General features: G+C 43.7%; 1 protein-coding gene across 2 annotated transcripts in view; it reads right to left on the reverse strand.

Moving 5' to 3' along the window:
* Positions 1-2,556: 2,556 nt before the first annotated feature.
* Positions 2,557-18,982, reverse strand: part of LOC306923672 (carbohydrate sulfotransferase 8-like) — a 133,593-nt gene continuing 117,167 nt past the window's right edge. For both annotated transcript variants that reach the window (XM_079501900.1, XM_079501901.1), the window contains exons 3-4: positions 4,970-5,010; positions 2,557-3,908 (exon numbers count right to left, since the gene is read on the reverse strand). In XM_079501900.1, the coding sequence (XP_079358026.1) occupies positions 2,808-3,908; positions 4,970-5,010 (1,142 nt within the window). In that variant the 3' untranslated portion in view covers positions 2,557-2,807. The remainder of the gene's footprint in view (positions 3,909-4,969; positions 5,011-18,982) is intronic.

Consider the following 18,982-nt stretch of genomic DNA (forward strand, 5'->3'; position numbering starts at 1 on the left):
TTAGCATTATGTTATGCTTTAGCTATTGAAAAATAGCAGATCTACAAGCTCATAGCGCGCCACCGAGTGGCGCGCTATGAACTTGTAGATCTGCTATTTTTGAAAAATAAAATAAAAAGTAGGAAAAAAAAGTTTTTTTTTCTTTTTTTTTCAAAAGGGCACATTGCCAAAAGGGCAGGGGGTGCTCTAGCACCCCCTAGTGTCTATCTGTGCACGCCACTGCGGCCTCAAATGAACAGTTTGGATCTGGTCACCCATCTCTGCCAACAGGCCCAACACCCATACCATACCACCACCTCCAGACTGTGTTGAATAGAGGAAAGAAGGTCCTTGCAGTCGTGAACTGAAAACAGGTGCTCGTTGGCGAGGGTTCAGCGAGGACCACGTATGGCAGCGCTTCTTTCCTCTATTCAACGTTTGCATCACATGACTCTCTGGGGGGGTCTATTTTAAACCATTTAGGCCTGACCTCGAAATTTAAAAAAAAATCTTCTAAATCCTCCAGTTTTCTGAAATAAATATTTTCACAATTTTTCAAAAATAGCAGACCTACAAGCTCGTAGCGCGCCACTCGGTGGCGCGCTATGAGCTTGTAGATCTGCTATTTTTCAATAGCTAAATTATAACATAATGTTTAAAACACCAAAAGGGGTTCCCGCCCAAAATGGGTTAATGACCTTTGCCATGCCGTCATAATAAAGGCTTTTTTCACTTGACTGGAACAGAGTGCCTTATTGCACCTCTTCTTATTTAGACTGTGTATTTCAACTCCAACAAAATGTTGTTCCCCCAGTGTGACACGGAAAAGAAGAATAGCATAAGCTCAAGCTACATAGCCTGGCGCAGCCATAGATATATATAAACACTAGATGGCTCAAGGCGGAGTTTCTGACGTCGTTCACCCGGCAGGCGGCAGCCATCTTACTTCGGGGCTACAGTACAGTATGTTCAATGGCAGCTCAAACAGAAACAGTCATAACTCGCTCAAATCTTGACGGATTTACAAACGGGTTGGTTTATTACAAACGTTGTCAACGTGGCTATGATTCAGGACACTTATCTGCTTAATTTATTTTTTTGTCGTATAAAAGCATATAAGTATGCGGACGTCTCTGACGTTTATAACAAACCAAACCGTTTGAAAATCGGTTGAAAATTGAGCAAGTTATGGTCATTTAAGAGTACATGCCCCATAGACACAATGTTATGTGTCCCGAGGTAAGATGGCCGCCACGTAACGACGTCACTCTCCATTGGCCAACAGCGCGGGTGAGCTATCTAGAGTTTATATATATCTATGGGCGCAGCCACACTTCACCCGCCCCTATTGCATAATTATGCATATGCCCCGTAGCCCAGCGCAGTGGTATATTAGTATCGCAACGCGAGGCTACAAGCTACATGTGTTCAGGATATTGGCTCTCAAACATCACGATTTGTTTAGGTTGGGGGACCTGAACACACAACGTTGACATCTTCACAGTTTATTACTAGAGCTACAATCCATATCGAAATATTTACCTTCAAGAAAAAGTGTTTGACATAGCCTCTAGGCCTAAACCTTTTGCCGTGTCTGCATCACATGAACAGTTGTGTTTTCAAAAGGGTTTAACTTTGGAACAAAACTCTTGTTTCAAGATGAATACACGGAGACAGTTGTGTCTAAAAGGTTCATATATTTATTTATAATCACAGCACATGTTTTAGAACAACTAACATGAATGCATCAGGTGAAATGGCAGTGTTAAGGCTAGGATATAAATGTTCATATATTTTGAACACATGTTTCCACTTCAGTCATTAGTCCTGAAACCATGTGTCCCGTTGGAAGTGCAAGAAACCGTAATTCCCCGATAAGGCAGTTTTGATTTAATTGAATTTCAGCCAGGAATTTTACAATCACATGAAACTGCGTAAGAGCAGACCATTATATTCCATAAAACTTAGCTCTTACACACGTCTTATTTAATAATGACCACCACCATAATATATAAATTAACGAGCATCTTCAAGTGACACTGTTCATAAGTTAATAAGCTTGACACAATTATCGTAATGTATATTTAACTTCATAGAAGTCACTAAATAATACATTTCAAACTGTATAAGCGCTGTGGTATTTCAGTTAAATAGATTAGTTGAAGGCTGCTATAGAGCGTCGCAGTCCCGCCTCCTACCCTGGACCAGGAAATGAAACCCAATGCATTTATCCCATAGACATTTCTTAAAGTATTTATTTAAAGACGGTTACGCCGCGGACAAAGCCAACTCGAGTCGTGACAACTCATGACAACACAAACAATATTTTGGACCAAACAAATAATTACAAAGAAGAAAAACAACAAAAAAAGTGTTGTAACCTGCCGTTTTTTTCTTTCTAATTATTTGTTTGGTCCAAAATATTGTTTGTGTTGTCATGAGTTGTCACGACTCGAGTTGGCTTTGTCCGCGGCGTAACCGTCTTTAAATAAATACTTTAAGAAATGTCTATGAGGAAAATGCATTGGGTTTCATTTCCTGGTCCAGGGTAGGAGGCGGGACTGCGACGCTCTATAGGGTGGCCTATTGTGATCTTCCGAATAATATAATATTTCAAATGTACAGTATACAAAAACGTCTGGATTACCTTTTTGGTATTTGGTTAGAGAGGGAGGGGGGAAAATACTTTCCTCCAGGGTCCATAGTGAAATTCCACACATTTGATTAAGCATGAATTTGTCATGTTGAAAATGTGCCAGCAGGGTAGTATTCAAAACCCACAGAAAAAAATCTCTTCACAGCTATAACGTCTATAAAGTGAGGGAATTTTAATAGAGGTCCTTGAAGGGCTTGGGGTAATTAAACATCAAATAGTCCATATAATAAAAGTCATAAGCCTTCTGCCTCTCCGTGGAGTTCAACTGTGCAAAGTACCTCTGGGTGATTCTGGAGGAAGTCCTTTCCGCGTGCGGGTTCCTGTCCTTGAAGTCGGGGAAGGTGAGGTTGCTCGGCGCGCCGATCTTCCTCAGCAGAAAGTTGGCCTCCTCCTGGAGGTTCTCAAACTTCCCGATGAAGTTGTAGCGGAGGAGGCACGGGTTGCAGAGCTGGCTGACCGGCTCCCAGTGTATGTCCATGCCCACGGGCCGACGCACGTCCAGCAGGTACCGGACGAACTCCCGGAACGTGACCCCGGTGCCCGTGCGCAAGGCGGCCTGCGTGGCGTTCGCGCGGTACCTCGAGATGATCGGCCGCCCGAACACGGGGTGGTAGTAGGAGTTGGGGCTCTCGAACTTGTCGCGGAACGCCGACACCAGCCGCTCGAAGGGCTCCCGCACGAACAGCACCTTGGCGTAGGAGCGGAGCCTCTCGGCGATGCCGGCGCTGTCGTGGCCCTCCAGGCGGCTCAGGTGGTTGGTGTAGTGGGCCGCGTCGTGGGGGATGCCCCGCGTGGAGGCGGCGCTCCCGCCCAGCACCATGAGCACCCTCTTCCAGTTGGAGCACCCGGCCTTCGGCACCTCGCAGTACAGCAGCCGGGAGCGGTCCTCCACGTAGATGCGAGACACCTGTCGGCGGGAGACGCTCTGCTCGGTGACGCCGGGCTGGTACTTGGCGCAGACCTCGCTCAGCAGGCGGCGGCGGGACTCCAGTGTGCTGGACAAACGCTGCTGGTGCTGCTGCTGCTGCTGCTCGTCCTGACCGGCAGGGGCGGTGGACGTCGCGGAGTTGGTCTTCAGTAGCAGTTTCCTGTGGCGCTTGGTGACCGGCTGTTTGGGGCCAACCGCTTGGTCTTCGGAGGGCGGTGGAGGAGAGTAGTAGGAGGTTTGATGGAGGTCTCCTCCGCGGTTGGAGACTGCTGGGTTCTCTTGTTTTAGACGACTGCCTTCGGCTTGGCCTGGATCGAGGTGCTCCACTGCTGCATTACCGCTGTCCTAAAACCCAACGAGAGTAGTTTGGAGTCAGTCATTACATAAACTGTTGGATTCTCTCTCTCTCTCTCTCTCTCTCTCTCTCTCTCTCTCTCTCTCTCTCTCTCTCTCTCTCTCTCTCTCTCTCTCTCCCTCTCTCTCTCTCTCTCTCTCTCTCTCTGATGAAGATGATGATGATGATGATATGCACCTGATTATCACCCACAACATGTGTTCAAGTCCAGCATTCTTGTTCAGAAACTGTACATATATCTGTGATTTCAGGATGGCATGCATTGTATTATTAGGCTATACATTAGTTTTGGTGCAAGCTTAGTTGAGAGTGTCAGCACTCTAAATTCTCCTAACAGCTCAATTAATATACAACTTACTTATCATTTTCCATTTAGTTCCTCTGTGTTTTCTTTGTTTTGTTGGGTAACGCCTTAACCACAGCAATTATTTCACAATAGGATATGTGATTTATCATGTTAAAGGACGACCACACAATCTATCTTTATGGTCCTCACTAATACTCATTATAATATGGTAGCGTTTTTGTCCATTCACTCAGTGTCTCAGAGGAGGTCTGTGGACAGTTCAGAAAACAGTGCCATTATTGATGGGAAATCCAAGCTAATAGAAACGGCAGGCTTTCTATTCCTGGAAAGTTTGCATGCTATATAATGGAAGCCATTAAAAACACTAAGATTGTCTGTTTTATTTTTTATTTTATACTGGTTTGGGCCACTATTCCCAAACAGCACAGATAGTTACTGGTTCTTTGGTTTCTAGTTATTGAAGTCCAATAAGGCCAAAACACACATTGGAGTGGAAGCAAGCGCAATATACTAAACATTCCACAAGATGGCCCTAGATATTCATATTCCATGATGGAAAGGGCTTCTCATGCCAGCTCAAGTGTAAACTAAAGGCTGACAATCACATGCACACATACAAGCATGCACGCACGCACGCACGCACGCACGCACGCACGCACGCACGCACGCACGCACGCACGCACGCACGCACGCACACACACACACACACACACACACGCACACACCAGGATCAGTTTATCCTACCTTTTGAATTGGCCACCGTGGAGCCACCATAAACTTGTCTCCTGGAGGGCAAACACAATAAAAACAGCTGTTGAGATGTTTCTTCAAAGCAGATAAACAGTATTAAAGCAAATGTGAAATGGTCTGTGAAAATGTCATGATGTCAAGAAGTCATGATAAAAACGATAAAATGTGAGCCAGCACAACAACAATTCTTTTCAGCTGAAAAAGTATTTCTCGTCGAGCGACATGCGGTGCACAACAGTTTCTTTCATCACCAAATCATTCATTAATTAAGACTTTATATGGCAGGTCTATTAATTAGTAATTAAATGATGGTATTTGGATTAGATTATCAGCCTCTTTCTCTGTGTCTCTCTATCTATACAAGTATATTAGCCTGCTGGCAATGTGCACAGTAAATATGACACTGGTCGGCCTAGCAGCTACACGCACGCACGCACGCACGCACGCACGCACGCACGCACGCACGCGCGCGCGCACACACGCACGCACACACGCACACACACACACACACACACGCACGCACACACACAGGGCGAATGCCGACCGTGAGAGCTTACTGTACCCGCTCAACCTTAATACGACTGACACACAACCTGGACATTTGGGTCAGGCTGTATATATATACGGTATGCACCTCCACAGCTCTAATACTGTAAAACATAAGGATTCAAGATGCTGGACTAACCAAAAAACATCTATCAATATCTTCAAAGATATGGATAGGAAGGTTCTGTGTACAGTCGTGGGGACCTCATGTTTATGTATTGTCTTCTGGTGATGTGTTTTTCTGTGCTACTGTATGTATTGTGTTGTTTTGTTGTGGGCGTTTTTGAACCGACCAGCGAAGACGAATATACCTTCGGGGACAATAACAAACTTTGTTATTTATTTTCGCTTGGGGAGAAAAAAAAAAGAGTACCTGTATTCGTTTTTTGTCTTCACAAACTTGCCATATATAACTTGCTCTGATCCTGTGACATCAAAATCAATCAGTCAAGATTCTAAGAATAAGTGTTTGTCTTTTTTTGTTTTTGTTTTGTTTGTTTTGTTTTCAAATGATGGATATCTCCCGCTGGGAAGGAAACGCTTTAGCAGGAACCTTCTCAACTTCCACAGCTGTGTGGTTTTTGGCAGCACATTTTGATTTTAGTTTTAGTTTTTAGTTCAATAGTTTTCATAAGATTTTAGTCGACTAAATCTACAGTTGATTTAATCGACTAAAACTTCTTTTGGTGGGCGTTGATGCCATCGTAATGACAAAACCCCTTTTTTTATCCTTTATTTACCCAGGGTAGTAGCTGAGCACAAGTGCTCATTTTCAGCAACGCCCTGCACATAGAAACACACACATTAAAACCTGGGAGCTGACCAGTACAACCACAGTCTTATACTGTTGGCCACTAAGCAGCTCCAGGGGGAGCAGTTGGGGGTTCAGTGCCTTGCTCAAGGGCACTTCAGTGGTGTTGGGTGAGTGATGACAATCACTTCCCCACCCAGCTGCCGCGTGAACTATTATACACCCGAAAGGTCACACGATTACTTTACGAATTATCCCCTTGCCGTTGACATTTATCTGCACAGGCAGTAGATCAGATGTAATGGGGCCACTGTTCCCGGCATAACCCATTTTGACCTGAGATCAGATTCTAAAGAATCTGATCTGCCAAATCTGCCACTCGGTGGCGCGCTATGAGCTTGTAGGTCTGCTATTTTTCAATAGCTAAAGCATAACATACCGTAACATTACCAGCTCAGTGGCCTTGTGGTTAGAGTGTCCGCCCTGAGAATGGGAGGTTGGGGTTCAATCCCTGGCCGGGTCATACCAAAGACTCTAAAAATGGGATCCAGTGCCTCCCTGCTTGACACTTAGCATCAAGGGTTGGATTGGGGGTAAGTCCCTGTGACATACTAGCGTCATGTCCAGGGGGTGTACTTGTACATCAAGCTGCCTCACGCTACAGAAACAGGAGATAGGCTCCTGCCCTATGGGCCTCATGGCTCGGCAAGGCTACTTAAAGCATAACCTAATGCTAACACCAAAAGGGGTTCCCGCCCAAAATGGGATAAAGTCCGGGGTGTGGGGAGGGAAAACAACTTTGTCCAGCCAAGCTGAAAATATTCTGGTCGAGGCGGCGGCGGTGGCGGCGGCCCGCCCTGAAGGCAGCGTGGAGAGGAGAAGAGAGGAGAGACGGTGGTGTGGGTTACAGATGGAGTTGCCAAGAGAGGACCCAAGATTAGGTTCTGATAGAGAGGCCAGGTGTGTGTGTGTGTGTGTGTGTGTGTGTGTGTGTGTGTGTGTGTGTGTGTGTGTGTGTGTGTGTGTGTGTGTGTGTGTGTGTGTGTGTGTGTGTATTTTTCATTCCGCGACACGTGTGTCTGTGTGGCTTTGTTTGGATGTGAGACAGGGAGAGAGAGAGAGAGAGAGAGAGAGAGAGAGAGAGAGAGAGAGAGAGAGAGAGAGAGAGAGAGAGAGAGAGAGAGAGAGAGAGAGAGAGAGAGAGAGAGCAGTGGTTTGCAAACTTTTTAGCTCGAGACCCAAAAGAGAAATGAGACGTACATTTGCCCGGGACCTAAACTATAACCGATCTACAAGCTCATAACGCGACACACTATTTTCACTATTGTTTTCTAATTCATGGAGTTTCTTTGATTTCTGCATTTGTTTGTTTTGAATTCATGAAAAATTATGCTTTTTTGGGAATATTTCTTTATTTTTATTTGTATTGTTAAAGAAAAAAGATAATTAAAAACATGGGAAACAAAAAATGAAGGGACCCCTAAAAATGTGACCCCTAAAAAAGCTCTTCGCGCCACGTTGCAAGCCTGTAGATCTGCTATTTTCACTTCAGTCAGGACAACTCAAGAACGGATGGAATATATATTTATTGCGTATAAAATGAGCAATATATAATTTACTATATGGTTTGGCGATGAATTGGATCTGCTTTTAGGTACTCAGATCAAACGCATCAGTCCCAACCACAGGGACTCCGAATCCCCCCCGTACCTAAACAGCAGATCCAAAACGACAGGTGGTAGCTGGGGTGGAGGAGGAGGGTGAGCAGCAAAAGTTGAAGCAGACAGCAGCGCAGCAGTATCAGTGTGCAGCAGCAAGCAAACAAGCAGATTGAGCAGAGCAAACCTCCAGTTTAAATAGCCGGTATGAAGATGGAATGAGTGTGTGATTGGATGAAGTTGAATCATGTGAATGAGAACGTGATGCTGAGGCCTCATTCACACCTACACAACAAATGTTTGGTCCGTGTGTGATGCCTGATTGCTTTTTGATTGCTGCTCCAATTCATTTTCAATGGGAGTCACATGGTTTGACCAAACATTTTTGTTTGATGAGGGGGGAGCAATCAGCAATCAGCAATCAAACACAAATGTTTGATCAAACCATGTGACTCCCATTGGAAAAGCATTGTGGTGGCCCAAAAAAACAAAAAAACGACCAAACATTGCTTGATTGGTGTTTGGTACGTGTGAATGAGGCCTGAGGCGGCCCAATGAACGAGTTTCCTGAGGCCTCATTCACACGTATCAAACACCAATCAAGAAAATGTTTGGTCGTTTTTTTGTTTTTTTGGGCCACCTCCACAATGCTTTTCCAATGGGAGTCACATGGTTTGACCAAACTTTTTTTTTTTTATGAGGGGGGAGGGGCAGAACACCACCAGCAATCAGCTATCAAACACAAATGTTTGATCAAACCATGTGACTCCCATTGGAAAAGCATTGTGGTGGCCCAACATTTGCTTGATTGGTGTTTGGTACGTGTGAATGAGGCCTGAGGCTTCGTACACACATAAAGAACAACTGTGCTGTGCTCTGCCTGTGTTTCATGGCCGCCCCAATGCTTTTCCAATGAAATCACATGGTTTGACCAAACACTTGTGTTTGATTGCCCCCCCTCCCCCATCACACACAACTGTTTGGTCAAACCATGTGACTTCCATTGGAAAAGCATTGAGGCGGCCATGAAACACGGACAGCACAGAGCATGTTCGTCTGATATGTGTGTACGAAGCCTCACTGAACTTGCTCTGCGCATGTCTGTGACAGGTGCGAATTGCGATGCTCATTAGTTTGTGTCCCGGGGCAAACGTTCTAATCTCTTTCATCTTTTGGGTCGCGACGACCTGAAAGGTTCGGGAACCCCTGCTCTAAAAAAAGAACTCCAGATGAGCGTGACAGGTAAATGCAGAAAAGCTGAACGCTTTAATCGCTTATTTGTGTCTACTGTACCATTATAGTACAGTTAACCCATTTAGGCCTGACCTCAAAATTTAAAAGAATTCCTCTAAATCCTCCAGTTTTCCGAAAGAAATATTTTCACGATTTTTCAAAAATAGCAGACCAGGGAAACTCCCCCCTGTCAGGTGTAAAGGAACAACTTGGACACTCAGGCAGGAAGGAAGCATGAGTTCAAGTCCGTTGCTCTCCCCATGTCCCCATATATGGGGACTAGGTTGGCGGAGGGTGTGTAGAGCCCAGGATCACATTAGATAATTGGCACAGGGGTGAAAAAATGGGTTACAAAATCCAGGGATAAAAATAAAAAAAATAGCAGACCTACAAGCTCGTAGCGCGCCACTCGGTGGCGCGCTATGAGCTTGTAGATCTGCTATTTTTCATTAGCTAATTATAACATAATGTTTAAAACACCAAAAGGGGTTCCCGCCCCAAAATGGGTTAAGTATAATTGAGAATGACTGACTGCTGCTATTTTTTGATGCCAAGAAAAAAAATCCACGCTGGGATTCATTGTTCTTGAAAAAAATAAAGTCAAAATTAGATGACAATGCAAAAACAATTAAGGACATAGCACATCACATCACAGAGCAGAAATATCCATACATAAGCGCTGCGTCAGCCAAATCTATACACTATAATCTACCGTCTGATTTACACTCTTGTTCAGTCCATTTCACAGTCTCGCTCTCTCTCTCTCTTCATTTGTGGCTGAATTGAGTTATCAGTCTAACCCTCAACGTGGTTAAAGGACCACTTCACCACTTTTCAACCTATCTTCATATAATAGGTCCTCACTAATAATCATGATAAAATGGCACGATTATTTTCTACTCGGTCTGTGTCTCATAGGAGGGCTGTGGGGCAGTTTAGAAACCGTCTTCCAGTGACATCATCATTAGGCAGATTTTTTTTTAAACAAGATTTTTTTTACAAAAATGTTTAGATTTTCATTATCGTGAGAACGATGGCTTCCATTTTCGCATTGCAACTTTTCAGGACTAGAAAGCCTGCAGTTTCTATTAGCTTGTATTCCCCATCGATGATGTCACTGGAAGACGGTTTCTGAACTGCCCACAGCCCTCCTATGAGACACAGACCGAGTAGAAAAAAATTGCGCCATTCTTTCATGATTATTAGTGAGGACCTATTATATGAAGATAGGTTGAAAAGTGGTGAAGTGGTCCTTTAATTGCAACACTGCTAGCCTATATATGCATGTCTTCTCTGTGAGACATACCCTAGTTTGAAACTCTGAGGTGCCTAGAGAAACGCGTTTGTTTCTCTAGGTGGATACTGCTCATGCTGCATGAGATTTCATGAAATAAAGAAACTCAAACTTTATTAAGAGAGTGCGGATATTCCCCTTTTTCCATTGATCTTCAAGAATCTGCACCCATGTCAGCTACAGAGAGACTATCAACTTGACTCGCTGAGTAGAGCGCGCCTTCACCTAGAACGGTCTTGTTGTTCTAATTGCAACACTCAACAGCTGCATGCAAATTTAGCTTGAATAGTTTATTTCTGGAAAAAAGAGATGAAGGGAAACAGGGCACTTGCCTTGCTATGTCGAGGTAGATGGAGGCTGAGACCAGTGTTTGTTTTCTATTTTAGTTTTAGTCATAGTCTATATGGAATGAAACTTCATTTAGTTTTTTAGTCACTTTAGTCACCTGGAATGTTTTAGTGTTAGTCTAGTTTTTGTCGACTAAATCTACAGTTGATTTAGTCGACTAAAATGTATTTTGATTGGCTGAGCAAAGTACATAGCCTACATATTGAAGATAAAAGTGAGGGCAGAAAAGTGAAGACGACAAAAGTGATTGGAATGACTTTTGTGATGATTTGATTGGCTGACAAAATGATGAATGGTTCCAATGGTGTCTGAGCCACAATTTGACAGCCCGTTCATATCAAATATTGGTTCATTTTTCTAATTGTCTAGCCATGCACAAAATAAATCAGGACAATGCTTTGATATTTTGATATTTGATATTTGTTCAGAAACAAACATAAAAAAACGTGTTTCTCTAAAGTCAATTCCTACCGCCGATCAGATTATACTAACATCCCCTGACCCTACAGGCTTTGCATTACCAGTATTATCTGATAACTAATGCCTATCTCTCTCCCCTCACGCCTACAGCCACAACACTGCGTTCTCACAGTCTACTAACTCGTATATTATTATTGCTTACAGGCCATTTGATATTTTCGAGTCATTTCAAGGGCAGCTCTGCTGATGTGTTTATAAACGTGGGATGTGGCGGAGAGGAGAGCGCATACAGTAGGTCATAACTCAAAGCTGGTACAGTACAGTGTGTGATACACCTTGACTGCGTAGCGCTTCGGCGTGACCTTGTCAGATCTGGTCTTGCCCGACTGCTACAGTATAAAGGATAAGTCCATTTTCTTTTCAATGCCGTTCCTATTTTCCCAAGTTGTTTCACGTTGTGGTTCAGCTGTCTGTCAACTACAATCCAACAGACAAACATCACGAAGCGACACCTTTCAAAACAACACTTATTACAGTACCACTGCCATTTTACCTTTCTATCTCATTTCATTGTGTATTGTTTTTATTTGTCCATTATCCACACTGACTGTTGAGGAAGCCTGAAGAATAGGAATTTCAAAGCCTATAATACTGCTACCATATGAGACACAAAAAAAACCCCACCTTGAACCTTACACAAAAGAAGCGAACACAATCTTGTAATTAAACCGGTATTAATGATTTGATATAGGCATTACTTTATTCAGAGGCTGCATGAACAGGAAGCATGACAAGGACGCATACTAGCAATGCAAAACCATTTATACAGTATAGGCTATATGAAATTAAATGATTTATCGTTACTAGGGATGTGTAAATGTGTCCAAAATCGATTTGTATAATTCAATATTAACGATTAAAGGAGCATTCAGTGATTTGAGTGATTTGGAAAACCACCCAGTCCGCCCCGGTAACAAAATGTGCACATGCACGCTCTACAGTGGGGGGAAGTGCAACAGGCCAATGGCATGTGCACCAAGGCCCGCCCCCACTCGATCATGATCGGAGGAAGGCCCCTCTCATCCTGATTGGATGAAGGCTTTGCCACCCTCAACCAAAACTGAAACTAGGGTTTTTTGACCCCAGGGGCTCACTGGGGACAGGGAGGAGCTCCTTATATGGTCAGCACACTCTATAGTAGGGAGGATTATCCAGAAAAAAAGAAAAAATAAGTGATATTTAGATTAAGTCAAATCACTGAATATACCTTTAATCGATTAATCGTTTGGGGGGGGGGGGGGGGGGGGACTTTTTTTTTTTTTTTTTTTTTTTTTTTTAATGGACCCTAGAAAATAAAAAATGTCTTCCCCCCCAAGGGGTACCTAAGTCAAATTCCCAACACCTGCTAAATCCTCCAAACCTGTATCTTGATTGGAATCAATCTCCACTCACACTCAGTCACTCACAGTCCTCTCAGTCATGCAGCTACACAGACACATCCCAGGCACACTTTGGTAGGCCTATAGCCCTGTCCTGTTGGGATGACAATATTGCCTTTCCAACAGATTTTCATTCAAAAAAAAAGAAAAAAGATTATCGATTATCGATTATTAATTTTCATAATCGATTTCGGGTCCTTTAAATGATAATCGATTAATCGATTAATCGGACCCGTTACTCAAATGATAAATTCAGAATCACCAGAATCAGAATAGGGTCGACATGGTGTCTGCTGTCTTTTTGAGTGGTGTAAACCACTCCTACAACTGGCTTTGTTAGTCTGTCTGTCTGTCTGTGCTAAAAAAATGAGCATGGTTGCTATGGTCACCCAGTTCACACGGGTGTGATTTCATTACGTCAGACATTACGTCAGACCACAGCTGATCAGTCTATATAAGACCTTACACCACTCAGTTCACACGGGTGTGATTTCATCACGTCAGACATTACGTCAGACCACAGCTGATCAGTCTATATAAGACCTTACACCACTCAGTTCACACGAGTGTGATTTCATTACGTCAGACATTACGTCAGACCACAGCTGATCAGTCTATATAAGACCTTACACCACCCAGTTCACACGGGTGTGATTTCATTACGTCAGACATTACGTCAGACCACAGCTGATCAGTCTATATAAGACCTTACACCGCTCAGTTCACACGGGTGTGATTTCATTACGTCAGACCACAGCTGATCAGTCTATATAAGACCTTACACCACTCAGTTCACACGGGTGTGATTTCATTACGTCAGACATTACGTCAGACCACAGCTGATCAGTCTATATAAGACCTTACACCACTCAGTTCACACGGGTGTGATTTCATTACGTCAGACATTACGTCAGACCACAGCTGATCAGTCTATATAAGACCTTACACCGCTCAGTTCACACGGGTGTGATTTCATTACGTCAGATATTACGTCAGACCACAGCTGATCAGTCTATATAAGACCTTACACCACTCAGTTCACACGGGTGTGATTTTTAATATACAACTGTTCTTCATGCACGTGATGATGAATTCCAATGCTACACTGATGACTTGAACTGACTTCCTGTTTTATTGTTTTTATGTGACCATGATGTGATTTTACTGTATTTGATGTGATTCATGTTGTCTGCCTGTTATGATGCTTTGCTGTACAACAAATCGCCCCTCGGTATAGACCAGGGGTTCTCAACCCGTGGGTCGCGACCCCTCGGGGGGTCGCCAAAATATTTTAGGGGGTCCCCAAATTATTTTCAAAAAAAATAAAAAAATAAAAAGTTTATTTTTTAAATTTTATTTTCACGATTTTTCAAAAATAGCAGACCTACAAGCTCGTAGCGCGCCACTCGGTGGCGCGCTATGAGCTTGTAGATCTGCTATTTTTCATTAGCTAAATTATAACATAATGCTTAAAACACCAAAAGGGGTTCCCGCCCAAAATGGGTTAAGGTTATTGTAGCAGTCAATTTATATTGGGGGTCGGGAGGGGGCGGGGCGGGGGTCCCGAGACGTTGCCAAAGCATTTTCGGGGGTCCCCGGACAAAAACGTTGAGAACCCCTGCTATAGACGCCTTATCAGACGACATCACACTGATAAGAAACAGCATGCACGCGCATAAAGGCAGCAGAAGAACACCACCTCTCATAAGATGCAATGGAAAAGTTCTAATTGCACTCAAGTGTAAAAAAATGCCCCATCAAACTTTCAGATGCTGTTTTTCTCCCTGTGTGAAGGAAAGGATGATTAGGATTTTTATTTTGATCTCTCGCCCTCAAAACCACACCTCCAGTCGCTGTCCTAAGAATGGGAGGTGCGCTCATGAACACGGCAGCAGAGCCTATTTGTGCACGGCTGCACCAAGGGGCCAGTGAGGCTATTCAACGTTGAAGGTCTGGGACCTAGTGGTAGGAGGAGGGACTACAGGCGGACCCGTGGATTCATGACCGGGAAACCCCGTGCAGCTGGGCTTTAACATTGAGCGCTCGGTTGCATACGTCACCCCGGACCTCAAAGTTGAGGTCCGGAGGAGGGACTTCCGGCAGTCTTCCGGGTGCTTCAAAACGCCACTGAGCAACTTCCACTGACATGAATAGCTGGGGGGGCGGAGCTTCGCGCCAGTTCAGTCTCTATCCTTTTATATACTCTATGGGCTGCACGCGCACCTGCAGTCCATCAAGTATAATTTATGCTTCGAACCGCGATGGTGTCGCGCACGCAGACCTCTACGCTCACAACAGTCGCATCTGCGATGCGATGTGAGCTTGTATATCAGCTGTTCTCTGTGCGCAATACTGTTGGGCTTTGAAGTATAAATGTCTCCTAGGGTGCACCTCACTAGCCAACTCACAAGAGGAGGTTGAATGGACTGAAACCAGCGCTCCCCAAAACAACAGGTTTGGAGATCTGTTGGGAATTGATTACATGAAACAGTCACCCGTGCGCCCAGTCCCAATGTTTGTAAACAAATAATTGGTCTATAGAGCGTCGCAGTCCCGCCCCCCTACCAGGGCCCAGGAAATGATTTCCCGTTCATTTTCCTCAGACATTTCAAAAAGTATTTATTTAAAGACCTTTTAAGCCTCGTACAAAGCCAACACTTGTCGTGACAAATCATGACAACAAACCGAACAAATAATTAGAAAGAAGAAGAAAACGGCAGGTTAGAACACTTTGTTTGTTGTTTTTCTTCTTTGTAATTATTTGTTTGGTCCAAAATATTGTGTTTGTTGTCATGATTTGTCACAACTCGAGTTGGTACAAAGGTCTTTAAATAAATACGTTTTGAAATGTCTATGGGGAAAATGCATTGGGAATTATTTCCTGGGCCTGGTGTCGTCATGACAGGGGGCGGGACTGCGACGCTCTATAGAGCCGAGCTTACCAGCACGCCACTTGCCTCCAGTGGTGGAAAGTAACTAAGTACTTTTACTTAAGTACTGTACTTAAGTACAATTTTGAGGTATTTGTACTTTACTTGAGTATTTCCAATTTTCACTACTTGTACTTCTACTCCACTACATCTCAGAGACAAAAGTTGTACTTTTACTTCACTACAATTATTTGAAAACTTATAGTTACTAGTTACTTTGGCGATTTTAATTTTGATTAGAAAACATACATTAACCACTTCAACCCTATACATTTTGGCCATTTGAAAATAGCCGACCTACAAGCTCACAATGCGTCGCGTTGCGACGCATTGTGAGCTTGTAGATCTGCTATTTTCAATAGACTTTGTACACATTTTGAACTTGTGAAGTGGGATATTCAGCAATATGAGTACTTTTACGTTTAGTACTTTAAGTACATTTTGATGCCGATACTTTTGTACTTTTACTTGTAACGGAGTAGTTCTAAATTGCAGTATTGGTACTTTTACTTAAGTAAAACAATTGAGTATACTTTTTCCACCACTGCTTGCCTCCACACTTCCACAGACTACTCATAAGTACTAGTACTCTGCCAAGGTTCTATAGGCTTATTGTCCCGCCCTCAATGGCTGAGCTCACACCTTTAATGCAATTCTCTGTGCTCGTTGGATCAATGCTGTGTTGTGTCATGGCCGCCCAATGCATTTCCAATGGAGGTCACATGGTTTGACACAACATTGTGTTGTATGAGGGGGAGGGGCGCAGTCGAATGCGCCCCTCCCCCTCACACAACACACGGTCGCCCCTTTTCCATCTCGCCCCACTAGCTGTAAATAACAAACATAATTCATGTTGGTGATTATTTAAAAGGTATTATCATATTAATGTATCATTGTTAAGTTCACTCTGTATATCCACAGGCATAATAGCATGATGATGCCATTACAAAACACGGGCTACATATGGAAGAAATGTGTTTAATAAAACGAAATGAGGTCCTAAATTACCTAAATTAAGCAGTCACTGTCTCTGTGTCATGTTGTTCTTTCTCAATTCTACAGAGTATAGAGATCGACTACTATACCAAATAAATCTGTATACAAGATAATTTCAGATTTCAGAGAGGGAGGGAAATACTAAATTAACTGTTAACTACATTCAAATAAATCGCGGGGGGGGCGAGTTGGTAAAGGGGCGAGTCGTCTGGTATTCCTTCACGTTTTATTTAACGTTAATATAAAACGCATTATTCAGGCACATTTCAGCCACCTCCTTTTCCCATTAGGACCACTCTACGCAACGTCATCAAACAGCGACCCACACCTATGGTAACATAATTCTACAGGCCACAGGTTTCTGCGTTACTGGGTTACACTTTTCTTTTCTTTTAGGCGCTATAGCTTCTAGTATGAAGAATTTCATACTAGAAGGACCAGTTAAAGGACCACTTCACCACTTTTCAACCTATCTTCATATAATAGGTCCTCACTAATAATCATGAAAAAATGGCGCAATTCTTTTCTACTCGGTCTGTGTCTCATAGGAGGGATGTGGGCAGTTCAGAAACCGTCTTCCAGTGACATCATCGATGGGGAATCCAAGCTAATAGAAACTGCAGGCTTTCTAGTCCTGAAAAGTTGCAATGCGAAAATGGAAGCCATCGTTCTCACGATAATACAAATCTAAACATTTTTGTAAAAACATCTTGTTTAAAAATAAATCTGCCTAATGATGATGTCACTGGAAGACGGTTTCTAAACTGCCCACAGCCCTCCTATGAGACATCGTGCCATTTTATCATGATTATTAGTGAGGACCTATTATATGAAGATATGTTGAAAAGTGGTGAAGTGGTCCTTTAAGCCCTATATACTATATGATGTGCGACAAATATAGCAATAATATCTGATCCACGAGCTCACAATGCGTTGCAGCATCGTGCACTCAGAGAAAAGGACTCATCCTTTGCAGTCAAACATCGAGTCAGCACACGTACGGTAAAATGAGCATTGGTCATTTGTTTGTGAAACGTACGCCCACTCATTTTGCCATAGAAAAACTCTTGGCTGATGGGAGTTATTGGCCTCCTCCTCACGGACACAACAGAGTCCAGACAAAGCCAGCAATGCTTGACAGCAATCAACAGGAGGCACAATCATAGTCCAGATAACTCTGACAGCAATCCTGAATAAAGTGTGTAGCCTATAATGTATGCACGTACACTCGCACACACACGCACGCACGCACGCACGCACGCACGCACGCACGCACGCACGCACGCACGCGAGCATATACACACAGAAATCGTATAGGCTATTACATACAGAAATTGCATATATATATATATATATATATATATATATATGCACTGTAAATATTGTAAATACAGTATATATACACACACACACACACACACTAACGGACATATAAGAACAAAGGCATGCAAGTAGCCCACGCACGCACGCACGCACGCACGCACACAGACAGACAGGCAGGCAGGCAGGCAGACAGACACACAGGCAGCGTGGCAGGCTCCTGCGGTGTGGTCCTGCTCATGTTTTATGTGCCAGAGGTAATGGGAGATCCAGATGGCTTCACAGCGCCAGCTCCACCATCAACCTGACACCCAAGGTTATCAGCATCCTGGGCCACCGTGTCAACACCGTGTGTGTGTGTGTGTGTGTGTGTGTGTGTGTGTGTGTGTGTGTGTGTGTGTGTGTGTGTGTGTGTGTGTGTGTGTGTGTGTGTGTGTGTGTGTGTGTGTGTGCGTGCCGTGCGTGCGTTAGTTTGAGGCTTCACGGTTATTCAATGTGGAAGATTTTTGGGGGCACATTTCTCATACTTGGTCTTCGAAAACTCTTTTGTTGTGTCCGTGCTCAAGTCAATGCTTAAAGGTCCCTCCACTTATCGCCTATCATCTCTCTCGTTGACATTTAAAGTGAAGTCGTAAATACAGTGGTGGCTTAGAGCACCTCTAAGGCTGGGGACCCTCGGGAATGCTTTGGCCAGATAATTACCAGATAATAATTTTTGAGCACCACTGATATAGAAACATAGGCTAGGTTACACCGTTACCCCCTTACAGCCCTCCTTCATGACTGAACTGAATGCACGAGCCCGACGATCACAGCCTGAAGCCGTCTGGACAGACAGGGTCCTTTGAGTCGTCCCATGAAGGGGCGTTACATTTATCACAAAAGGTGAGCGGGCATCGTGCGGTCAGGACTCCCAGCCAGGCTTTAAGGATTGCCACAAACTTTAAAGCACTTTCTTAACCCTGCATTTAGACCACCTGAGGCCGATTCAAAACAAAGCCTCAAGGCGGTTTTGTATAAATGACACCCTAAAAAAAACAGTTTCTCAGACTCTGTTCTTCATACCCTGAAG

This window comes from Electrona antarctica, assembly GCF_951216825.1.
Source record: "Electrona antarctica genome assembly, chromosome: 5".
Taxonomy (NCBI): domain Eukaryota; kingdom Metazoa; phylum Chordata; class Actinopteri; order Myctophiformes; family Myctophidae; genus Electrona; species Electrona antarctica.